The 22,967-nt window shown below is 42.4% G+C and overlaps 1 protein-coding gene across 1 annotated transcript in view; it reads right to left on the bottom strand.

Annotated features, from left to right (window-relative positions):
* LOC117365458 (tetraspanin-15-like) overlaps nucleotides 1-22,967 on the bottom strand; it is a 151,319-nt gene that overhangs the window by 59,165 nt on the left and 69,187 nt on the right. The window contains exon 5 of the mRNA XM_033955934.1: nucleotides 4,529-4,645. Coding sequence (XP_033811825.1) covers nucleotides 4,529-4,645 — 117 coding nt within the window. The remainder of the gene's footprint in view (nucleotides 1-4,528; nucleotides 4,646-22,967) is intronic.

The raw sequence follows: 22,967 nt of genomic DNA, 5'->3' as shown, positions 1-22,967 counted from the left end.
ACTGTCTCAGCGCTGCAATCCAAGTCCCATAAAACCGTTGAAGAAAAAAAAAACGGCACTCTGCCTTTCCAGCTCCTATCACTTCAGGCTTCGTTTTAACTTCAGCAAAAAAGGTTATTTTATTTATCATATGTTCCGCTTCTTTAGTGATTATTTCTTTGATGAAATTATCCAGAAGGGAATAATAATTTTTTATATTCTGTGCCTAGATGATGAGGAGCTTTGCGATTACACGTCCATTCGTGTTCGCGTTAAGCCACGCCCCCCACAGAGACGTTGCTTTGAGGTAAAAAGTAAGGCTCTTCTGAAGTCCAAGGTATGCAGGAGTTGCTCTACTGGTGAGGAGTGTGGAAATGGAAAATACGATGGCAAAGTTATAGTTTGATTCAAATGAAAGTCCGTAACTACTTTGGGAAGAAATTTGGGGTGAGTTCTCAACTGAACTCTGTGAGGAAAGAACTGAAGATACAGAAAATAAATGACAAGAGCTTGGAGTTCACTGACTCTCCTGGCCAATGTCAGTGCTGTGAGAAATGCTGTTTTCCATGTGAGAAATGAGAGAGACGCAGATCCCAATGGTTCAAAAGGAGCCTTCATCAATTGATCCAAGACTAGATTGAGATCCCATGATGGAGGAGGTTCTCGTATTGGAGGTCTGATGTTAGACAGGCCTCTCATGAACTGAGACACCAAAGGGTGTTGCGAAATCAGTTTATTGTCCAGGAAAGGATAAGCTGTAATTGCTGCTAAATGAAAGCGGACAGAGTTTGACTTAAGTCCTGAATCTGACAAGTGAAGAAACCATGTTAAAATGTGGTTGAGAGGGCAGTGAAAAAGGTTTTGCTTTCGAGCCTGTGCCCAAACTGTAAATCGCTTCCATTTTGATTGGTAGGATTTTTGAGTCGAAGGATGTCATGCTGCTAGGAGAACAGACTTTACATGTTGAGAGAATGGAAGGTGAGTTAGGAGTGAGCATTCAACTTCCAAGCTGTCAGGCTGAGGCTGCGCAGATTGGGGTGAAGAAGTTGACCGTTCTGCTGAAACAGAAAAGAAGCATGGTTCCCCAGTGGAATTGGAGGCACATCGAGAAGGTCCAGTAAGAGTGCATACCAGATTGGGCCATCAAGGTGCTATGAGTATGACATGTGTCTTGTCTCTAAGAATTTTCTGAAGAGCCCTGGAAATTAGAGGAAATGGAGGGAAAGAATACAGCAGATCATTCCCCCAGTGAATGGAAAAAGCACCTCTTTCCATGGCTTGAGGAGCCGGACGGAATGAACAAAATTTGTTGCACTGGGCATTGTCCAGGGATACAAAAAAATCCACATGAGGGTTTCCCCATTGTTGGACTATTTGCTGGAGGATGATCAGATTGAGAGTCCACTCGTGAGGATCGAGTTTCCTGCTGAGGGAATCTGCAAGGATATTGTGTTCTCCTGGTATGTAAATCGCCTGAAGGTGTATATGAAAGGAGCCTCTCTGCAAAGAGGAAGGGAACATGAGCCCCCCTTGCTTGTTTACATAAAACATTGTGACTTGATTGTCTGTCTGTATAAGGACCCTCTTCTTGAGAAGCCACAGGTGGTCTAGGTGCACTTCCCAACCTTGGTTGGATGCATCTGTTGTTATGGTACGCTGAGGAGGAGGATGAAATGGACAACCATCTTGGGAGAGTCCTGGAATGAATCCACCATACAAGAGAAGTACAAATTTTTATTTTTTTTTAAATTCTTTATTTATATTTTGAACATATTATCAAGAATAAACTTCTTGTACAGAATATGATTAAGTCAACATAATATAAAACAAATGAGGTAACATTTATATAACAAAATTACTATTTACTCAATCAAAATTAAAGTCCCAAAATTAGGATCCAAGATGTTCCTGAGTGAGAAACTATTTAAAAGAAAAAGAAAAAATTCAAATTACAAATTAGGCGGTCAGATGAGAATGGACCAAGAGTAAATTTATACATTGAGATTTTCTTTATCCCCTTCAAGGCCCCTCCTGGAGAGAAATCCTGTCAGCTGAGAGGGTTCAAAGAAAATATAGTTGCAAGATTTATACTTTACAATACATTTGCAAGGGTATCGTAAAAGAAATGATGCCCCCATTGCAGCGACCCCAGGCTTAAGAAGCAAAAATTCCTTCCTTCGTTTCTGAGATTCCCTTGTCACATCCGGAAATATTTGAACTTTATATCCAAGAAATTCTTTATGTCTATTCTTAAAATAAAGCTGTAATATCCAATTTTTATCTGGTGATAAAACCACCGTAGCCAATAGGGTAGCTGGAATAGCTACCTCCCTCATTGAAGATTCCAATAATGATGTTATATCCATTTGTTCACCCTGACCTTGTTCTAGTGGATGCTGTTCTTCCAAGTTTTTTGATGTTGGCAAATAATATATTTTAGAAAAAGGAGGAAAGGCATCATTAGGAACATTAAGAACCTCACAAAAGTACTTTTTCAAAACTTCTTTTGCTGATAAAGAAGGAATCTTTGGGAAGTTCAAAAATCTAAGATTATTCAACCGCATATTATTTTCCATCATTTCCACCTTTCTCCTAAGGTTGAGATTGTCTTTAATCAGTGTCGTTTGGACTTGGTTTACTTCACTTATCTTTTTATTTATTTTTTCCACATTATTTTTCATTAATATATTTTCCTGTTTAAGTCCATTTATTTCTTTTCTTTGTTCTAAGAATTTCTCTTCTAGTGCTTTAATTTGTGGTGACAATGTTTGTCCCAGAGTAATTACCAAGTCCCAAATAGAGTCTAGGGTAACATTCATGGGTTTAGGAACAGAGAATATACTTGCTTGCATTGTCCCAGCTTCCACAGCAGTGACAGTCTTCTCTCTCTGGAAACCTTGCTCCATTTTAAGTCCCCTCGTTGTTCTCACCGCAGTCTCATCTTCCTCCAGTGCTTCGCCCATTTCAGCCTCCCGGGAAACGAAGTCTGCCTCCTCGGACTGACTACTCTCCCGTGGAGAGCTAGCACGCTGCGGCTGAGGGGGCGGGGTTCTAGCGTCGGGGCTCAGAGTTGACTCTAGCCCAGGGAAGCTTGCCACGACCTCACTCCTTCCCGGCGATTCCAGCAGGCGACTCCCCAATGCTGCTGCTGCCTCTTGGTTTAGATGCCGCAAAAAATCCTCCATGGACATCTGAAGAGGAGTCTCCGGGCGCCTCGAGGCTCCAGAAGCGCCTTTCCCTCTCCTTTTTGGCATCGGTAAAGCAATAAATAAACGTTGTTTCGTTAGGATCTCTGGCGGCGTCTCACTCACTCTCATCAGCTCGCGGCCATCTTGGATCGGGATCGAGAAGTACAAATTTTTTGAGGTAGTGGCACCCACCGTGTGAGTGAGTGACATTTCTAATTCCAATTCAGTCTGAGATGCCACTGAAAGGGCCTCATATGTAGCTTGGCATTGGGAACAAGAGAGATCGAAGCTGCCATGTGGCCTAACAGTTGTAGAATAGTGCGAGCAGGTAGAGCAGAATGACTGAAGGTCTGAAGCCTGTCCTGCAGAAGGTAAGCTCTTGCGAATAGTGTGTCTAAGCGAGCTCCAATGAAAGTGAGGGGATGCATTGCAGTTAGAGAGGATTCTTGAAAATTTCTGATGAAGCCCAAATTTTGTAATGTTTGAACAGTATCTTGGATGGTGAGCAGCAAACTTTCCCTGGAATGTGCTACCAGAAGCCAATTGTCCAGGTAGGGAAACACCATATGATGCTATTTGTGTAGGTGGGCAGCGACCACTGCGAGGCACTTTGTGAAAACCCGAGGGGGTCAAAGACAGGCCGAAGGGGAGAACCCTGTATTGGAAATGCCTGTTGAGAAATTTGAAACTAAGGAGGGGCTTAAGGAGTAGGGTCCCCTTGCATATGCCCAGTAAGCTCAAAGCTTACCATTAGCTAGGGGAGAGTTCCGCCAGTCAGACTCAGTCATTGGACTTCACCTTCAAGTGGGGCTGCATATCCCCTGCTTGTCTCCGGAGAAACAGATCTTTATATTTGTAAATTCAGCTCAGGCCTGGGATAATCAAAGTCTTCCAAGAAGTTCAGAAACAAATGATTGTACACATATATGAATTTCTCTGTGAAGACTTGATGCTGAGGGGGTTGATAGCAGATTTTGGTTTCACAGAATATAATCTTAAAATAGTTATGTAGTTAAAATAAATCTCAACTCACAGATAGCAGTTATGCTCTCTGTAGTTTCTGGTTCTGATATCTTTTGGTGGTCCAGTTGAGGCAGGCTGCTGTGGTTTTTCTTTTCTTGTCCAGGTGGAGAGCAAGATGTAAATTTGTATCCCCAAATAGCACAGTTGCTTTCTTGCCCAGTTGAAGACAGGGATGGTGAGAGGCAGGGGGTGGAGAATGCAGGGATGGTGAGGGGATGAGGTCATGAAGTGTGCTTCAATGCGGGAATGAGATGTGAATAGGAAAAATTATTTTGTTTCAGGGAAGGAATGGCAATGAATCTTTGTCCCCAGGGCACTCTCTAGTGAGATCTACGTACCTTGTTACGCACGCAGCATGTGTATGGCACACCGCAGGCTAGTGGCCCTGGAGCCGAGCATGAATGGTAAAGGTTTTCCTCCCAGTCCTTAAACTCTTTTGCACCACAGCACTTAAACTAAAAGAGAGAGAGAGACACTATACTTTCCAAAATATAGGTTCAGGTTTGTAAATCTTGCCTGTATGTAAGCTGCATTCTGAATTAGGGGCCTTTTTACTAAAGAGGGACATTTTAAAAAAAGTCTACAACAAAAAAATATGTCTTGTTCATAACATTAAAAAAGTGTCCATTTCACAGCCATAATCAAACAGGAGTTTTTGCACTGAAAATGAACAAAATGAAGAGAAGATTAGGTTCTTACCTTGATAATCTTCTTTCTAGTTGAAAGGCACTTGAGCTTTGAACCACTGGGTTCCATTTGCGAGTTTGTGTAAAAGCATCATCTACAATTTTTGGCGTTGCCTTCTCTATCCCTGCACTGTGCTGTTACTCCATGGGAGGAAGGGAAAGATGCTGTATGGAGTGGAATAGAGAGGTTTGACACAGGGCACATGGCAGAGAAAGAGAGAGAGAGATGGTAGACAATGGGAAAGAAACAAATGTTGGATAAGGCAGTGGAAGGTATAAAAACATATATATTTTTTTCTATTTTGCAATTACAATATGTCAGATTTGAAATGTGTTATCCTACCAGAGCTGGTGTTAAAACAGTGAGCATGATCTAGGACCTAATAGAGAAAGAAAAAGTATTTTTTGTCTATATTTTGTTTACACCACAGTGCAAGTTTGGGGTTGGAGAGGGCAAAGGGAGATGGGGTGGGTGGAAAGGCTACAAAATAAACCTACCAGGATGTTTGAAAAAAAAAACCCAAACAAACCAAAAAACACCCGAATGGGTGGGAAAAGCGAATTAAATCAAAAAATCAATTCAAAATAGGCTAAATCAAATCAAAATTTTTTTCCCTGAATTGGGCAGCACTAGTACCTCAATAATTTTCTTTTTGTTAAACACAATATACAAGTCCTGACAAATGGGTTGTATCTCTTGAATCGTGAGCTGTTGCAGAAGGAATCGATACTTTTTTCTTCAGCTCCACCTCCTTCCTCAGTTTGTACCAAAGCATTTAATAACCACTACAATAGGAAACATAAGAAGGAGGGAGTACGGGGAACTTCTCCAACGAAACTCTTCTGTTGTGCTCTGTAACAAGTAAAATGAACAATGTTAATCAAAACATATCATATAAAATATGGTGGAACAACCAAGCACCTATCTGAGTGCAACCAGCACGAACATTTATAGAGTTTACATATTCTCAGTTACATCTGTAACTCTAGTCTGGTATTGTATTCACAGACTGGCAAATTCTATGTAATCCACCTATCTATGTAATCCAAAATACTCTACTGGCATAAGAAGATCTCCAGTTCTGGACTGACATACTTGTCTGAGCGATTACACAGGCGTATCATTATATTATGTTTCTATGATCAACAGTTAATCTAATGGCTTTGGCAGTAAATAAGAATTCAGATTGTTTCTTCAGCCGAAGATCTGAATCCGGAAGCACGAGACTGGACGCTTTAGTGCAACCATAGCCAGAGAAGGAGCTGCTGTATTTATTTCCCCTGTGGCCTATGATAGGACAGGTGCTCCAAAGAGTAGCTCTCCACCTAGGATTTGTTATCCTAGTAGCTTCAAATTGGCTGGGTAATGGCGGAATAGAAATCTCTAATGTAATGTAATTATACTGTCAGTGCATAGCATCAGGACTCATATGCTATGTTAACAGAAAGAAGATTATCACGGTAAGTACCTAATCTTTCCTTCTTTTACACAAGGCATATGAGTCTTGACAAATGAGACGTATCAAAGCAGTCCATAGAATCTAGGATGGGAAAGATGAGCCTGTCCTTAACAACACTGAGAACCCAAAATGGTGTCCTTTTGTGTTGTTACGTCCACTCTATAAAACTTAGTAAAGGTATGAAGTGTGGACCATATAGCCGCTCTGCAAATCTCCTTAAGCAGTATTGCCTGGGCCTCCACCCATGATGATTCTACACATCTCAAAGATACTTGTATTGGTGGCTGCTTACTATAGCGAATGTACGCTGATGATATCGCCATGCAAATTCATCTGGCAATAGATGCCTTTGACGCTGGCTTGCCCAGCCTGGACTTTCTAGTTAGGGCACAAAGCTGGTTAGAGAGACGAAAATCATTTATCATTTCAAGATAATAGAAAATTCTCCTCACATCCAGTACTTTCAATAGTTTGTCCTGTTTCTTCTAATCTATGGACTGAAATGATGATAGATGGACCTCATTATTGATGTGAATAGCTGAAACTACCTTCAGCAAGGAAGGAAGGAACCATACGCAGGTAAACACCAGTTTCTGTCATCTTAAGGAATGGCTCTCTGCATAAAAGTACCTGCAACTCGGAGACTCACCTTGCCGAGGCAATGGCCACTAGAAATACTGTTTTGATCATCAAATCCAGAAGAGATATATCTTGTAAAGGTTCATATGGAGCCCTGCTGAGACCCTGGAACACAATGTTAAGGTTCCATGATGGAAATGGTTGTCTTACTGGAGGATGCAGTCTGAGTGGCCTCTTCTGAGTGGCCAAAGGACCTTTTCCTGATTTGCCTCTGAAACATGATAGACCAGCTACTTGAACCTTTAGAGGCCCAACCGCTAGCCCCTTTCGAGTTCAGCCTGCAGAGACAATAGGACTACTGAAATTGGCACCCTGTAGGGTTACAAATTATCCTTAGCATACTAAAGTTGAAATGTCTTCCAGGTCTTAGCATATGCCGCAACATCACCAGCTTTTTAGCTCTAAGGAGAGTAGCAATAACTACCTCCAAATACCCTTTCCAGGCTAGAGCTGAGCAATAAGAAGCCATGCCATAAAGCATTCCAGATTTTCCATCGGGAGCGGCACCTGTGACAGTAAATCTAGAGGTACTGGTAATGTGAGACCTTTCTCTTTCTGCAGACACACCAGATCCGTGTACCAAGTCTGTCCCAGCCAATTTGAAGCTACTAGGATAACAAATCCTAGGTGGAGAGCTACTCTTTGGAGCACCTGTCCTATCATAGGCCACAGGGGAAACAAATACAGCAGCTCCTTCTCTGGCTATGGTTGCACTAAAGCGTCCAGTCTCGTGCTTCCGGATTCAGATCTTCGGCTGAAGAAACAATCTGAATTCTTATTTACTGCCAAAGCCATTAGATTAACTGTTGGTCATAGAAACATAGAAACATAGAAGATGACATAGAAGCTCAGAAACATCCTTAGGATGGAGACTGTAGGAAGCGCCTGGACCCTATTCAGGGACACCCTGCAGGAAGCACAAAGAATGTACGTCCCCAGTTTCAGGAAAGGCGGCAAGAACAAGCAGTCAAAGGACCCGGTTTGGATCTCAACAGAAGTAAAGAGGGCAATAAATGACAAAAAAGTATCCTTCCGGATATGGAAAAAGGACCCAACGGAGGAAAATCACCAGGCGCACAGGAAATGCCAAAAGGAATGCCACCGAGAGGTTAGAAAAGCAAAAGGGAAATACGAAGAGGGGCTGGCCAGGGAGGCGAAAAACTTCAAGGCATTCTTCAGTTACGTAAAGGGGAAGCGACCAGCGAGAGAGGAGGTGGGGCCGTTGGACGATGGGGATAGGAAGGGAGTGATTAAGGAGGATAAAGAGGTAGCTGAGAGGTTGAACACGTTCTTCTCGTCGGTTTTCACAAGAGAAGACACATCTAATATACCGGACTCAGAGGAGCTCATGAGTGGGGAACAGGCTGAAAAATTGGAACACATAGAGGTAAGTAAGGAGGATGTCCTCAAACAGATAGACAGGTTAAAATGCGGCAAATCGCCGGGCCCGGACGGGATCCACCCAAGGGTTCTGAAAGAACTAAGACAAGAAATAGCGGGCACAATCCAGCATGTTTGCAACCTATCCTTGAAAACTGGAGAGGTACCAGAGGACTGGAAATTGGCGCATGTCACACCTATCTTCAAAAAGGGATTGAGGGGTGACCCCGGGAACTACAGGCCGGTGAGCCTGACTTCAATTATAGGGAAGATGGTGGAAGTTATGATCAAGGACGGTATTTGCGAGCACATCGAGAGATATGGCCTACTGAGAACAAGCCAGCATGGATTCTGTAAGGGAAGGTCATGCTTAACGAACCTTCTGTACTTCTTTGAGGGAATAAGCAGTTGGGTGGACAATGGGGAACCTATAGACATCATTTACCTCGATTTTCAAAAGGCTTTCGACAAGGTGCCACATGAAAGGCTGCTTAGGAAACTGTGGAACCACAGGGTGGGAGGGGATGTGCACAGATGGATCGAGCACTGGTTGTCGGGTAGACTGCAGAGGGTCGGAGTAAAGGGACAATATTCTGACTGGCGGGGAGTCACGAGCGGTGTGCCACAGGGATCGGTGCTGGGGCTGTTACTCTTCAACATATTTATCAATGACCTGGAAAAGGAGGCAAAGTGCGAGGTTATAAAATTTGCAGACGATACCAAACTGTGCAGCAGAGTTAGGTCCAGGGAGGAGTGTGAGGACCTGCAAAGGGACCTGGGCAAGCTGGAAGACTGGGCAAACAAATGGCAAATGCGCTTTAACGTGGAAAAATGCAAGGTCATACATATAGGGAAAAAGAACCCGTTGTTCAACTACAAATTGGGGGGGCATTGTTGGGAGACAGCAGTCTTGAGAGAGACTTGGGTGTGCTGGTGGATGCATCACTGAAGCCATCTGCACAGTGCGCAGCAGCCTCGAAAAAAGCCAACAGAATGCTGAGCATCATAAAGAGGGGCATAACAACCAGGACGCGGGAAGTCATCATGCCATTGTATCGAGCGATGGTGCGTCCACATCTGGAATACTGCGTTCAATATTGGTCGCTGTACCTCAAGAAGGACATGGCGGTACTTGAGAGAGTCCAAAGGAGAGCAACGAAACTGGTAAGAGGGCTGGAACACTGCCCATACGCCGAGAGGTTGGATAGGCTGGGGCTCTTCTCTCTGGAAAAAAGGAGGCTCAGGGGAGATATGATAGAGACCTTCAAGATCATGAGGGGCATAGAGAGGGTGGATAGGGACAGATTCTTCAGGCTGAAGGGGTCGACAGGTACGAGGGGGCATTCGGAGAAACTGAAGGGAGATACGTTCAAAACAAATGCAAGGAAGTTTTTTTTTCACACAAAGGGTCGTGGACACTTGGAATGCGCTACCGGAGGAAGTGATCAGGCAGAGTACGGTACAAGGATTCAAACAGGGATTGGACGGATTCCTGAGGGATAAAGGGATCGTGGGATACTGAGAGAGGTGCTGGGATGTAACACAGGTATAGAAAGTTAACCAGGTAATAAGTATAGAAACCCAACCAGGTCGTGCATGTGCACGACCGGAGGGTTAGGACTTCGATGGGAAGATAGGACTCAATGGGAAACCAAGGTGGCAAGGGGGCCCCTTCTGGTGATTCAGACAGGTCGTGACCTGTTTGGGCCGCCGCGGGAGCGGACTGCTGGGCAGGATGGACCTATGGTCTGACCCGGCGGAGGCATTGCTTATGTTCTTATGACGGCAGAAAAGGGCTACAGCCCATCAAGTCTGCCCACTCTGCTTACCCACCCCCTGTCTATGCCCTAATGACCCAATTTCCTTATCTTGACCCTCATGGGTATCCCACATGGGTATCCCACATGGGTATTCCATTTATTCTTAAAGTCTGGCACGCTGTCTGCCTCGATCACCTGCACTGGAAGCTTGTTCCAATGATCAACCACTCTCTCTGTGAAGAAATACTTTCTGGTGTCGCCATGAAATTTTCCGCCCCTGAATTTGAGCGGGTGCCCTCTTGTGGCCGAGGGTCCCTTGAGAAAGAAAATATCATCTTCCACTTCGACACGTCCCGTGAGGTACTTAAATGTTTCGATCATGTCTCCCCTCTCCCTACGTTCCTCGAGAGTGTAGAGCTGCAATTTGTTCAGTCTCTCTTCGTACGAGAGACCCTTGAGCCCCGAGATCATCCTGGTGGCCGTCTGCTGAACGAATTCAATTCTGCGCACATCTTTACTGTAATGTGGCCTCCAGAATTGCACACAGTACTCCAGATGAGGTCTCACCATGGCCCTGTACAATGGCATTATGACTTCAGGCTTTCGGCTGACGAAACTTCTATTGATACAACCCAATATCTGCCTTGCCTTAGATGAAGCCTTCTCCACTTGATTGGCAGTTTTCATGTCTGCACTGATGATTACTCCTAAATCTCGCTCTGCTGAAGTCCTAGTTAAAGTTTCTCCGTTCAATAAGTACGTCCTGCATGGATTTCCGCTTCCGAGGTGCATGACCTTACATTTCTTAGCATTGAAGCCTAGCTGCCAGGTTGAGGACCAACTTTCCAATGTAAGCAGGTCCTGCGCCATATAATTCTGTAAACTACATTCACTTACTATATTACATAGTTTGGCATCATCGGCGAAAAGTGTTATTTTACACTGAAGCCCTTGAGTCAGATCCCCTATGAATATGTTGAAAAGGAGTGGACCCAGGACCGAGCCCTGCGGCACTCCACTGGTCACCTCCGATGTTTTAGAGAGGGTACCATTAACCACCATCCTCTGAAGTCTGCCACTCAGCCAATCATTGACCCATGCAGTTAGTGTCTCTCCTAACCCCATCGATTCCATCTTGCTTAGCAGCCTGCGGTGTGGGACACTGTCAGAAGCTTTACTGAAGTCCAGCTACACGATGTCCAAAGACTCTCCCAAATCCAACTTTCTTGTTACCCAGTCAAATAAGCTGATGAGATTGGATTGGCAGGACCTACCCTTGGTGAATCCATGCTGACTGGGATCCCGAAGATTTCCTTCATTCAAGATCGTGTCCAATTTGCTTTTAATTAGTGTTTCCATGAGTTTGCACACTATTGATGTGAGACTCACCGGTCTATAATTCGCAGCCTCTGCCCTGCAACCCTTTTTATGCAGAGGAACGACATTAACTAATTTCCAGTCCAGGGGAACTTTCCCCTTACTTAAGGAGAGATTGAATAGCTCAGCCAACGGTTTCGCCAGGACATCGCTCAATTCTCTGAGCACTCTTGGGTGCAAATTGTCTGGTCCCATGGCTTTGTTCACCTTGAGTCTTGCCAGTTCACTGTAAACTTCACCTGGTGTGAACTCAAAATTCTGAAACGGGTCTTCTGTGCTTTGTGTTGCCTTCAACTGCGGACCGTATCCCGGTGCCTCACAGGTGAAGACTGAGCAGAAGTATTCATTCAGTAGTTCGGCTTTATCGGAATCTGCTTACACGTAACTTCCGTCCGGTCTTCTAAGGCGTACTATCCCACCTGTGTTCCTTTTTCTGTCACTAATATACCTGAAGAAGGATTTGTCCCCCTTTTTAATGTTTTTTGCCAGAATTTCTTCCACTCAAAGTTTTGCCTCCCTAACTGCCATTTTGACCGCTGTAGACCTGGTCCTATATTCTACCTTTGCCTCTTTTTTCTCCATGCGCTTGTAGGAGAGAAACGCTTTTTTCTTCTCCTTAATGAGGTGCGAGATCTCCGCGGTGAACCATTGGGGTTTATTGTTTCTTTGTCGTTTATTTACTGAATTTATGAAGCGGCTAGTTGCTTCATGTATGGTTGATTTCAGTGTTAACCACTTAGCTTCTACATCATCGATCTCCGCTTGGTCCTGCAGCGTCCGATGGACGAAATCTCCCATGTGTGCAAAGTCTGTGCCCCGGAAATTGAGTACCTTTGTTTTCGTGTTTGATCTAGGGAAGCCTTTCCTAAGGTTGAACCATACTATGTTGTGGTCACTGGAGGCTAGCTTATCTCCTACTGAGACCTCTGAGACGCTTTCCCCGTTGGTGAGTACCAGGTCGAGGATCGCCTGGGCCCTAGTGGGCTCCGTTACCATTTGTTTGAGACGTGTTCCCTTTATGGAGGTTAAGAGCCTCCTGCTGGTTGTCGCTGAAAATGAGTTCCTGTCTGCATCAGGCATATTGAAGTCCCCTAGCAGAGTGATATTCCTCGTAGAGTGATATTCTCTATGTCTTCAATTAATTCTGCGTCCATGTCTTCCAGTTGTCTTGGGGGTCTGTATACCACACCTAGATACAGGCATTTTTCTCTGCCTCTTGCCAGGTTTACCCAGAGGGACTCCCCGGTGTACTTGACATCTGTGATCCTGGTGGTTTTGATGTCCTCTTTAATGTATAGAGCTACCCCCCCTCCTAACCTGCCCTCTCTGTCCTGACGAAGTAGATTGTAGCCCGGTATAGCATATCCCACCCATGTAAGTCCGTGAACCAAGTTTCAGATATTGCCACCACATCTAGGTCGGCATTCCTTATTTCAGCCTCCAATTCTAGAATTTTGTTACCTAAACTGTGTGCATTGACATACATGGCCCTCCATATCTTGTGTTTGCTAAGTCCCTGTGAGGCGTATCCTACCCGAGTCGGTGTGACTCCTACAGAACTGTTTGCAATGTGGGTACTTACCTTGGACATGGAAGCGGATTTTTGACTCACCTCATCAGGATAATTCCTTTCTGCACTAATAAGTGAATGGGTACCCTCCCCCGACTTACTTAGTTTAAAGCCCTGTGAAGCAGGCGGGCTAGTCGGTATCCGAAGACGTTCTTACCCCTACTGGTCAGATGGAGTCTGTCTGGTCCCTGAAGTCCTTGTAGCGCTTCCCCATGGTTTAGGAATCCGAAGTTCATATCCCGGCACCATCCCTGTAGCCACTCGTTCGTCCTCTGAACGCATTCCCAATGCTTCACAATGCACCGAAAGGCTGTCTGAAACAGCCACCAATCCTCTGGGTCCAAAGTCTGTCGTCTGAGATAGTCAGCCTGTACATTCTCCACCCCTGCTAAATGAGCAGCAGAAATCGCCAGCTGGTGGATTTCTGCCCAATGAACAATAACTGGGCTTCCAGTCTTAATGGAGCACTCTTGGTGCCTCCCTGCCGGTTTACACACGCCACTGTGGCATGGGCTGAAAACACCCTTATGGGTGTTTGCCATCCAGGGATCTCCCAAGGGTCTGAATGCCAACTATATGGCTCTCAGTTCCAGTCTGTTTATTGACCATTTCCTTTGAGGAGTCCATCAGCCTTGCAGTGGATGGCCATTGCAAGAGGCCCCCCCAGCTGTAAAGACTGGCATTTCTGATATCACCCATGATGCTATCTGGAGGGGCATGCCTCTCAATAGAGACTTTGACCAAAGTCACAAGTTGCATCTTGCTTCCTCCATCCAGGTTAGCTGCATCTGAAGGGGATCTGTGGGGACCAGCGTGACAATAGGGTGTCCTGTAGTGGACGCATATGAGCCTTCACCCAGGGAACCACCTCTATGGTTGCTGACATAGGTCTTAATATTGTGATTGTGCCACAATTTTGGCACTGGAATTGTCAAGAGGTCTGAAATGTATCTCCAAATCTTCTGTTTGCATGGCTCAGGAAGAAAAGCCCGGCCTTCCGCTGTATTGGATCAAATCCCCAAATACTCTAAGGATTGGGATGGAACTAAGTGGCTCTTCCAGAAGTTAGGCTATCCAACCAAGGTTCTGAGCAGTTGGATTACTTTCTCCACTGCCTTTTCACCATACGACTTGGAAGGAGTTCTGATCAACCAATCATCCAAGTACGGATGCACCTGTATTTCTGCCTTGTGAAGATGCACTGCTACCACTACCCATGGGCAGCGGAATGCTGTCATATTTGGAGAGGCCCAGGAGCTCTGCCCTGGCCCCAGAAAAATCCTGCAGCATCTCTCCTGATTCACCCATCCACCTCCTTCCAGTGCTATAGTTTTAAATCTTTGGGCAGCTGCAGCACAGCATCAAAGAGCAGGCCTGCCCCCGGAAGTAGAATGAAGGGTTCCGGGGTGGGCCTGCTCATTGTCATTGTGCAGCAGCTGCCCGAAGATTTAAGGTAGAATGCAGGGACATGGAAGGGCGGGCACCAAACTTTTGGGGAGGCCATAGCCCCTGTGACTTCCCCTATTCCAATGCCTATGCCATAGTTTGGTGAATGTGCACAGAAAACTGGAAATGTCTCCCTAAAACATGGAACCTCTGATACTTTCTGTACTCCAGGAATATGGGAATAGGCCTCCGTTAAATCCAGGGAGGCTAAGAATTCCCTGAAGCCACCATTGCAATGACTGAAAGAACGGTCTCCATGCAGAACCATGTCACTTTTAGTGCTGCATTGACAGACTTCAGATCCAGGACTGGCCTCTAGTCGTCTGAGTCTTTTTTGGGCACTATGATGTATACAGAGTATCTGTCTAAGCCCAAGTCTTCAGGAGGCAAAGGCTCTATGGCTTGAATGTCTAAAAGCCTCGTTACTATCACCTGGATTTGACTGCTTTTTCTAGCCTCCCGGCCATAGAGGTCACAAATACATCTGGGAGCAGGTGACAGAATTGAAATTTGTAGCCTTTTGAAGAATGTTCAGCACCCAGCGGTCCGAACAAATCAGCTCCCAAGCCTCCCTAAAAGCAGACAATTTCCCGCCTATCAGTGGAGGCAAGGCAACTGACCTGGTATCATTGGGATTTCTTAGAGGCTGCTTTGGTGTGAGAACCAGATAATTGAGGTCACTTAGCGTTATGGTAGTTCCATCTAGACCCTTGATATGGTCTCTGGGTAGAGGCTCTTCCCGAATACTGATGAAATCACTGAGAGCCCCGAAAATTGACATGACCAGACCCTCTACGACAGGGGTGTCAAACTCAGGCCCGCAGGCAGGATCACCGGTCAGCTGTAGCGAACCTAGCAGGTTGCTGTTGACCTCCGCAGCATGTTCCCTCTGCCGCAGTCCCATACGTCAGAGGAGGGGCAGGAGAACGGCAAAGGGAATATGCTGCAGAGGCCGACAGCAGCTTTCTAGGTTTGCTACAGCCAACTGGCGATCCTCTGCAGGCTGTTTTGAAGGTGAGACCGGGAAGCTGAAGGACACTAAAAAGAAAGGAGGAAAACATGCAGGCCTGGGGGAGGGGGGGCTGCAACAGCAGTAGGCCTTGGTGTAGAACTTCACAGAGGAGGAAAAGAGGGGTCCAAAGAGATGTGCATATGCCGGACTGAGAGTGGGGGGAGGGGAAGAAATAATGGGTCTAAAAACAAAGAGGGAGAGAGATGGTGGATAATTGGATGGATGGGATGAAGGGAGGGAAGGAACAGAAATGGAGAGAAGTTGGACACAAGGGATAGTGTGGAGGGGGAGATAGAGATACTGGATAGGAGGTTAGTTGGGAAGAGAAAGGGAGAGATGGTGGACCCTGGGGTGTTGGTGAAGGAGGGAGAGATGCTGGATGAAAGGGTAGTTGAGAAAAGGAGAGATGGTGGATCTGGGGATGGTGGGGTCCATCACTGCAGCTGCGGGGATGGAGACCAAAAAAAGGAAAGATGCCAGTCTTCCGGGGGAGGGAAGGGAAACGGAAGGAAAGGACAGAGATGGAAGATGGATGGTTGGCACGGAGAAAGAAGAAAACAACAAATGGGCAGGAGACCCTGGCAAGGAAGTTATCAGAAGACAATCAGAGCCTGTCTGGGGGAAGAGTACTCTGGGTGGATGGATCTCCTTATGCAGCCACAGGCACGCCCTTGGAAGGTGCAGGAGGATCACAGCAATTCAAGTAAGCTCTCCACTTGAGACTTAGAAAATCAGGAGTATACCACTGAGTACGAAGCCCCGAGGACCCCTTCAGGGACTCACCTCTCTTGGGCTCTGCTGCACCCATGAATCTGCGTTTCGCTAAGTCACTCTCCAAGGGCTCCAGAAGGGATTTTTTTCCCTGACCATCAAGTCCCTTGATCTTTCCCAGCCCTAGATATACCAGAGGGGGGCTAAGCCCAAGGCTCCCCCCTTTCACATGCACTGTGGCACATGGATGCTCATCAACCGGCCATCCAGCGCAATCCTGGCATGATACAAAGGTAGAAAGGTCTGAGGAGTCCATAATAAACAATTTTAAGTACAATCGAAGCGTTTTGAGGCAGATAGAGGCTTTTAAAATAAAATCGGGAAATCCAAGATTTTTTGAAATTCAAGATGGCTGTGGCAGCAGAATTTTGGCACCAAAAATGGCCCGGGAAAGCTATAGCAAGTTACAAAAAATTCAGGGAAGGGGATTTTGGAAGGTGGGGGACCCTATATCTAACCCCAGAAACCTTTTAGAAACCCCACCAACCACTCCTATTCTCTGCCCTTAATCATGCCTACTTTGTGAGTAGGTGCCTCAACTTAGGTATTGGTTAGCACTGTTCCGAGTTCCATGCGGAATTATTAATTAATTGTTTTTTTATGTGTTTTTAATGGCATTACAATGCCATTTTTTTTTTTTTTTAAATTTCTTTATTCATTTTTATATTCTTACAGCAAGTGAATTACACATACTCAAACAATTATCATATATCATTTGTAAATACATTCAAATATTCCATTATATATTAAAAAATACCCCCCTTTTTCCCAAGAATCTTACTTCATATAATAAATATTCCCATCCCACCCCCACCCCAGATATATTCCCCATGTGCTAAGATATCTGATCATTAGAGTAATTAGTCAATGGTCCCCATATTTTCTTGAAATTATGAATATTCCCTTGTTGTAATGCTATCATCTTTTCCATCTTATATATGTGACAAACTGAATTCCACCAAAATGTATAATTTAATTTTGTATAATCTTTCCAGTTCTGAGTAATTTGTTGCATGGCGACCCCTGTCAATATTAATAATAACTTGTTATTATTTGCAGAAATTGGACTCTGAGTTCTCATTGCTGTACCAAATAATATAGTGTCATAAGAGAGACCAACATGATTTTCTAATAATTTATTAATTTGGGGCCATATTAGTTTCCAGAAAGCATTTATACAGGGACAAAAAAAAATCAAATGCTCTAACGTCCCAACTTCTAATCTACAATGCCAGCATCTATTAGATCTAGAGCTATCTAACTTTTGTAAACGTGTAGGGGTCCATAAAACTCGATGCAACAAAAACATCCACGTTTGACTCATAGATGCTGACTTTGTAGACCTTAATCTCTAAGACCAAAATCGTTGCCATTGAGATGCAGAAATCGTCTGTCCAATCTCAATACTCCAAATGTCCCTAAGTCCAGTTTTCTTTTTTTTATTTAAAAATCCATATAATAATTTATACCATTTTGCGGCTTGGTGTCCCAAAAAATCCGCCTGAAAGCAGAGGACCTGCAAACTATATTGAGTATTAAGACCCTTCCATTCGGGGAACCCTACCTGAATGGCCTGCTTCAATTGCAACCATTTAAAATATTGTGTTTTATTTAATCCAAATTTATGTTGCAATTGTGAAAAACTAAACAGTGATCCATCTGAAATAACATCATTCGATGTCCTTATACCTGCAATTATCCACTGCTTCCAGACGATCTTAAATCCACCAATCTTGATCCTGGAGTTAACCCAAATGGATTGACTTAATGATTTTGCAATTGGATCTGGTGACAAATTACTAATAAATCTCAAGGTCTTCCAAGTATCAAGTAAAATTCTATTATCTTTGTATTTCCTAGGCAATTTTATACTAACTATATGCTCTAAGTGTAATGGGAACAGGAGCCGCCATTCTAAGTATAACCAGTCAGGTACATTCTCCATGAGATCTGGGAGGATCCAATACATACCCTGTCTTAGAATATAGGCTTGATGGTACCTATAAAAATTTGGAAAATTTACCCCACCCTCCATAATTGTTCTTTGTAATGATGCTAAAGCAATTCTGGGTCTTTTCCCAAACCAAACAAATTTTGTAAGAACCTTGTTTAACTTTTTATAAAATGACCCCTGAAAAAATACTGGTATCATACTCATTTGATAACAAACTACAGGCGGTATCATCATTTTAATTGTTTGAACTCTTCCCCACCAAGAGAGATGTAAAGGATTCCATTGCTCACACATTTCTGTTATCTTTCTTAATAAAAGTTTTTCATTTTCTTTCACTGTGTCATCAATTGCATTTTTTATAATAATACCTAAGTATTTTAAACCTTCATCTTTCCAAATAAATGAATATGGAAGAACTTCAGATTTACTCCAATTAATTTTATATCCAGAAAATTTTCCAAACTTTTCTAGAAGATTAAGTAAACATGGAATGGTATTCCCCGGTTCTCTTAAATACAATAATATATCATCTGCATATGCAGAAAGTTTAAATTCCCAGTTAGAGTATGGGATTCCTTTTATCCCCTTAGTTTGATTAATTGCAATTAATAAGGGTTCAAGAACAACATCAAAAAGGGGGATAATGGACAACCATGTCTAACCCCCCTTAGCAAGTTAAATCTATCTGATAAATTATTATTAATATATATTCTTGCACCAGGAGAGCTATACAATGTCTGAATCATTTTAATAAAACCGGGGCCTATACCAAATCATTCTAAAGCTTGGTACATAAAACTCCATTCCACTCTATCAAATGCTTTTTCTGCATCAAGAGACACTAGAAAAGCTGGCTCATTAATATTTTTTGCTAAATTTAAAGAGTGAAATGCTAATCTAGTATTATTTGACGAATGCCTTTTAGCAATAAATCCTGTTTGGTGAACATCAATAATAAAAGGAAGAGCTTTTGCCAATCTTAATGCTAATACTTTAGCAACCAATTTAACATCTACATTTATCAAAGAAATAGGCCTGTAGTTTGAAACCAAAGTAGGATCCCTGTTTGGTTTTGGCAAGACGATAACTACAGAATCAGCCATAGTACCTGAAATATTCCCATTATTCATTTGATACTGATATAAATTTAATAGATATGGTAAAATAATATTTTGAAATGATTTATAAAATTCAACAGTATATCCATCACCACCTGGAGCGGATCCAACTCTAAGAGACTTCAATGCTGTTTCTACTTCTTTTAAAGATATAGGTTCTTCTAAACTTCTTTTTATATGATCCGGAACATTTGGTCCATTAAATGACTTTAAAAAATCTATCCCATCTTGTTCTTTATTTTCATAAGTATCAGAAGAATATAGATCCTTATAAAAATCAAGAAACTGCATTAAAATATCCTTGGTGTTAGTGTGTGTATTGCCTTGCACACCTTTAATTGCAATAATCTTAGATTTCCTTTTTTTTGCTTTAAGAAAATTTGCTAATAATCTACCAGCCTTGTTTGAATTACCATAATACTGAACTTGCCGAGAGAACATATCCTTCATCACCATTTGAGAAGAGATCTCATTATACTTAGCTTTTACTTTTAATAATTTTTGTAATATATCATATTCCCATTTCTTAATTAATTTATTTTCTAATACTTTAATTTCTTTTTCCAAATCAACAAATTGCTTTTTATTTTGTTTTTTAATAAATGCTGAATATGAAATAATATTTCCTCTCATTGTTACTTTAAAAGCATCCCATAAAATCTCAATATTTTTTTTTTTTTTAATTTAAATTTTTATTATTTTCAATTTAAATTTCAAGTATTACATTTGTACAGAAAGCAAGAATAGAATAGATATCAAATACAATACTAATATAAATCCTAAGTTAACAAATATACTATTTATGCTCAAGTCCTCAAATTAAGATCCAAGAATTAAAGAAAATTGGCGAAATTATAAGGAAAAATAGTAATAATATTTAAGAAAACTGAGAGCTATAGCAATGAGATGAGGTCATAATATCCAAATTATAGGGCTCAAAGATTATTAACATTCAGACGAGACATTGCCACGAAATTTGTCAGTTGTGATGGTTCAAAAAACACATATTTAAAGGTACGGTAATACACAATACATTTACACGGGTGTCTCAAATAAAAAGTTGCCCCCAAAGATAAAACCCCAGATTTCAAAAGAAGAAATTCACGGCGGCGCCTTTACGTCTCCCGTGCCAAGTCTGGGAACATTTGTATTTTATAACCAAGAAAGCTTTTTTGTCTATTTTTAAAGTAAAGTTTTAACAACCATGTTTTATCAATTGGCAAAGCTAAAGTAATGATCATAGTGGCTGGTGATGCTAAATCCTTCTCAGATGTTTCTAAAATCTGTGAAATGTTTAAGGGTTCTTGATCTGAAGATTTTACTTTTTGTTGTTGATTTTGTTCTTTATCAGGCAAATAATAAACCCGTGAAAATGGTGGTAATGATTCTTCAGGTATCTCCAGATTTTCCACTAGATATCTCTTATGCATATCGCTAGGTGTTACTAACTCAAGTCTTGGAAAGTTAATTAACCTTAAATTATTACTACGTGAGTTGTTCTCAAGCATTTCAATCTTCTTCCTTAGGTTAATATTGTCTTTAACTAAAGTCTCTTGCATTTGTTTCGATGTTACAATTTCTTTTTCTATTTTTTGAATAGATGAGTTAGAAGTATTCATTTCTTCTCTTAAATTCTTCAGTTCTTTATCGTGTTCCTTAATTTTCTCTTCAATTTGTTGAAATGTAGGAGTAATATTTTTAACAAAACCAGCCATTAAGTCCCAAATAGAGTCTAAAGTCACTTCTGCAGGTTTAATCAGTACAATTGGAGTTTGTGTAAATGTGAAGTGCTCACCGTCCTGAAGTCCTTCGGGGGTTGTCTTCTGTCCTTCCCCCTCATGTTGAGATGGTGTTCCCCCAGATATCTCCATGGGGGCCCTGGAAAGGTGGGCCCCAACCTCCAAACTCTCCAGTGAATCCTTCCTTGCCTCTGGGGAGGAGAAAACCACTGAATCCGGGGTTTCCCCGCCCCTGGGAGAGCTGGTTGTCTGAGGCTGCGGGGGCGGTGCCCTAACGTCGGGGCTTAGTGTAGTGTCGGGCCCAGGAGTGTCCACAATGGGTTTGCCTCCCTGTGTCCTCAGCAGGCCGCCATCCGACGTCGCTGTGACCTCCTGCATGCGCCGCAGAAGATCCTGTATGTTCCCGAGACCCGGGGCTCCAGGACGCCGCGAAGCAGAAGCGGCACTCCGGCCCCGTCTCTTCGGCATCGCGGTAAGTAAATACCTCTATAAATTGTTTCCGACGAACGCGATTCTGGGACAAGCAGCTCAGCGCGTCCTGCTCTCAAATCGCCATCTTGGATCTCCGCAAATCTCAATATTTATATTATCCGAATTATTAATTTGAAAAAATTCATTCATCTTTACTTTAAGATCTTCAAAAAAGTTCAAATCCGCAAGTAAGGCATTATCAAATCTCCAAATAGATTTAGAATATACTATATCATCATACTGAAAGTCAATCCACACACCAGCATGATTCGAAATTATTATAGGATCAATAATTGCTTTCATCACACGCTGTGCTATCTTATTAGAAACAAATATATAGTCAATACATGAAAAAGACTTGTGGACCTGAGAACAAAAAGAAAATTCCTGATCATTAAAATGAAGAATACGCCATATATCAACTAAATCACAAGATTGTACCAAATTATCTAAACCTAACGATTTCATAATTCTACTTGGTTTCTTATGCAAAATTGGATCCATTACAGCATTAAAATCTCCAGCTACCACTAAATTAGAGGCAGCCAGTGGTAACAATATTTGTTGAATTTGTTTAAAAAACTCCATTTGATTCGAATTAGGAGCATACAAATTAAATAAATCCAGGGTTGTATTTCCCAGAACCATTTTGACATGTACCCATCTTCCTAAAGGATCAGAATTTACTAATTGAAAATCAGCATTACATTTCCTATTTATAAGAACAGCTACTCCAGCTTTTTTCCCTACAGCAGGTGCAAACAAACATTTAGACACCCAACCCCCTGATAGCTTCTTAGATTCAATCCCTGAGAGATGCGTCTCTTGAATGAAATATACATCCGCATTCTGTTTATGTAGAAAAGCTAACATTTTTTTCCTTTTAATTGGGTGATTTAGACCATTGACATTAATAGAAAAAATTTTAATATCCATCTAATTTTCTGATTAAATTTTGACGTAAATCTCTATTATACCTTTTATGATCAGACATCAGCACAACTTTAACAAATACTCTCTTTTTTATTAATAGTGTCCCACTGAAACCCTTAAATTCCCCTTCCCCCCTCCCATTCCCACCCCTATCCCTCCCATCCCCATCATATATTAATTGTGTAAACTTGGCAACACACATATTAGATCAGGCCCTAATAAGCTCCAGAAAGATCATCTTAAATCAACTTCTAATTTAAATCATAGGAATAATTATAACATTTACCTCCTTTTTCAATTTTATATTTAAGATGTAATTTTAATCCTATTCCTCTTTAATCACCTTTTACCCTTGAATTCCACATCCCAAATTCTACTAGAATAAAAATCTAATATTTCCCTACCTTTCTTAGTTTTAGTAAAACACACATTAAATTAATTCCAATATATTTGAATTTTTG

The sequence above is a fragment of the Geotrypetes seraphini genome, chromosome 8 (assembly GCF_902459505.1).
Source record: "Geotrypetes seraphini chromosome 8, aGeoSer1.1, whole genome shotgun sequence".
NCBI lineage: Eukaryota > Metazoa > Chordata > Amphibia > Gymnophiona > Dermophiidae > Geotrypetes > Geotrypetes seraphini.
Note: the sequence above shows the minus strand (reverse complement) of the source record. Positions and strands in the feature narration are given on the sequence as shown.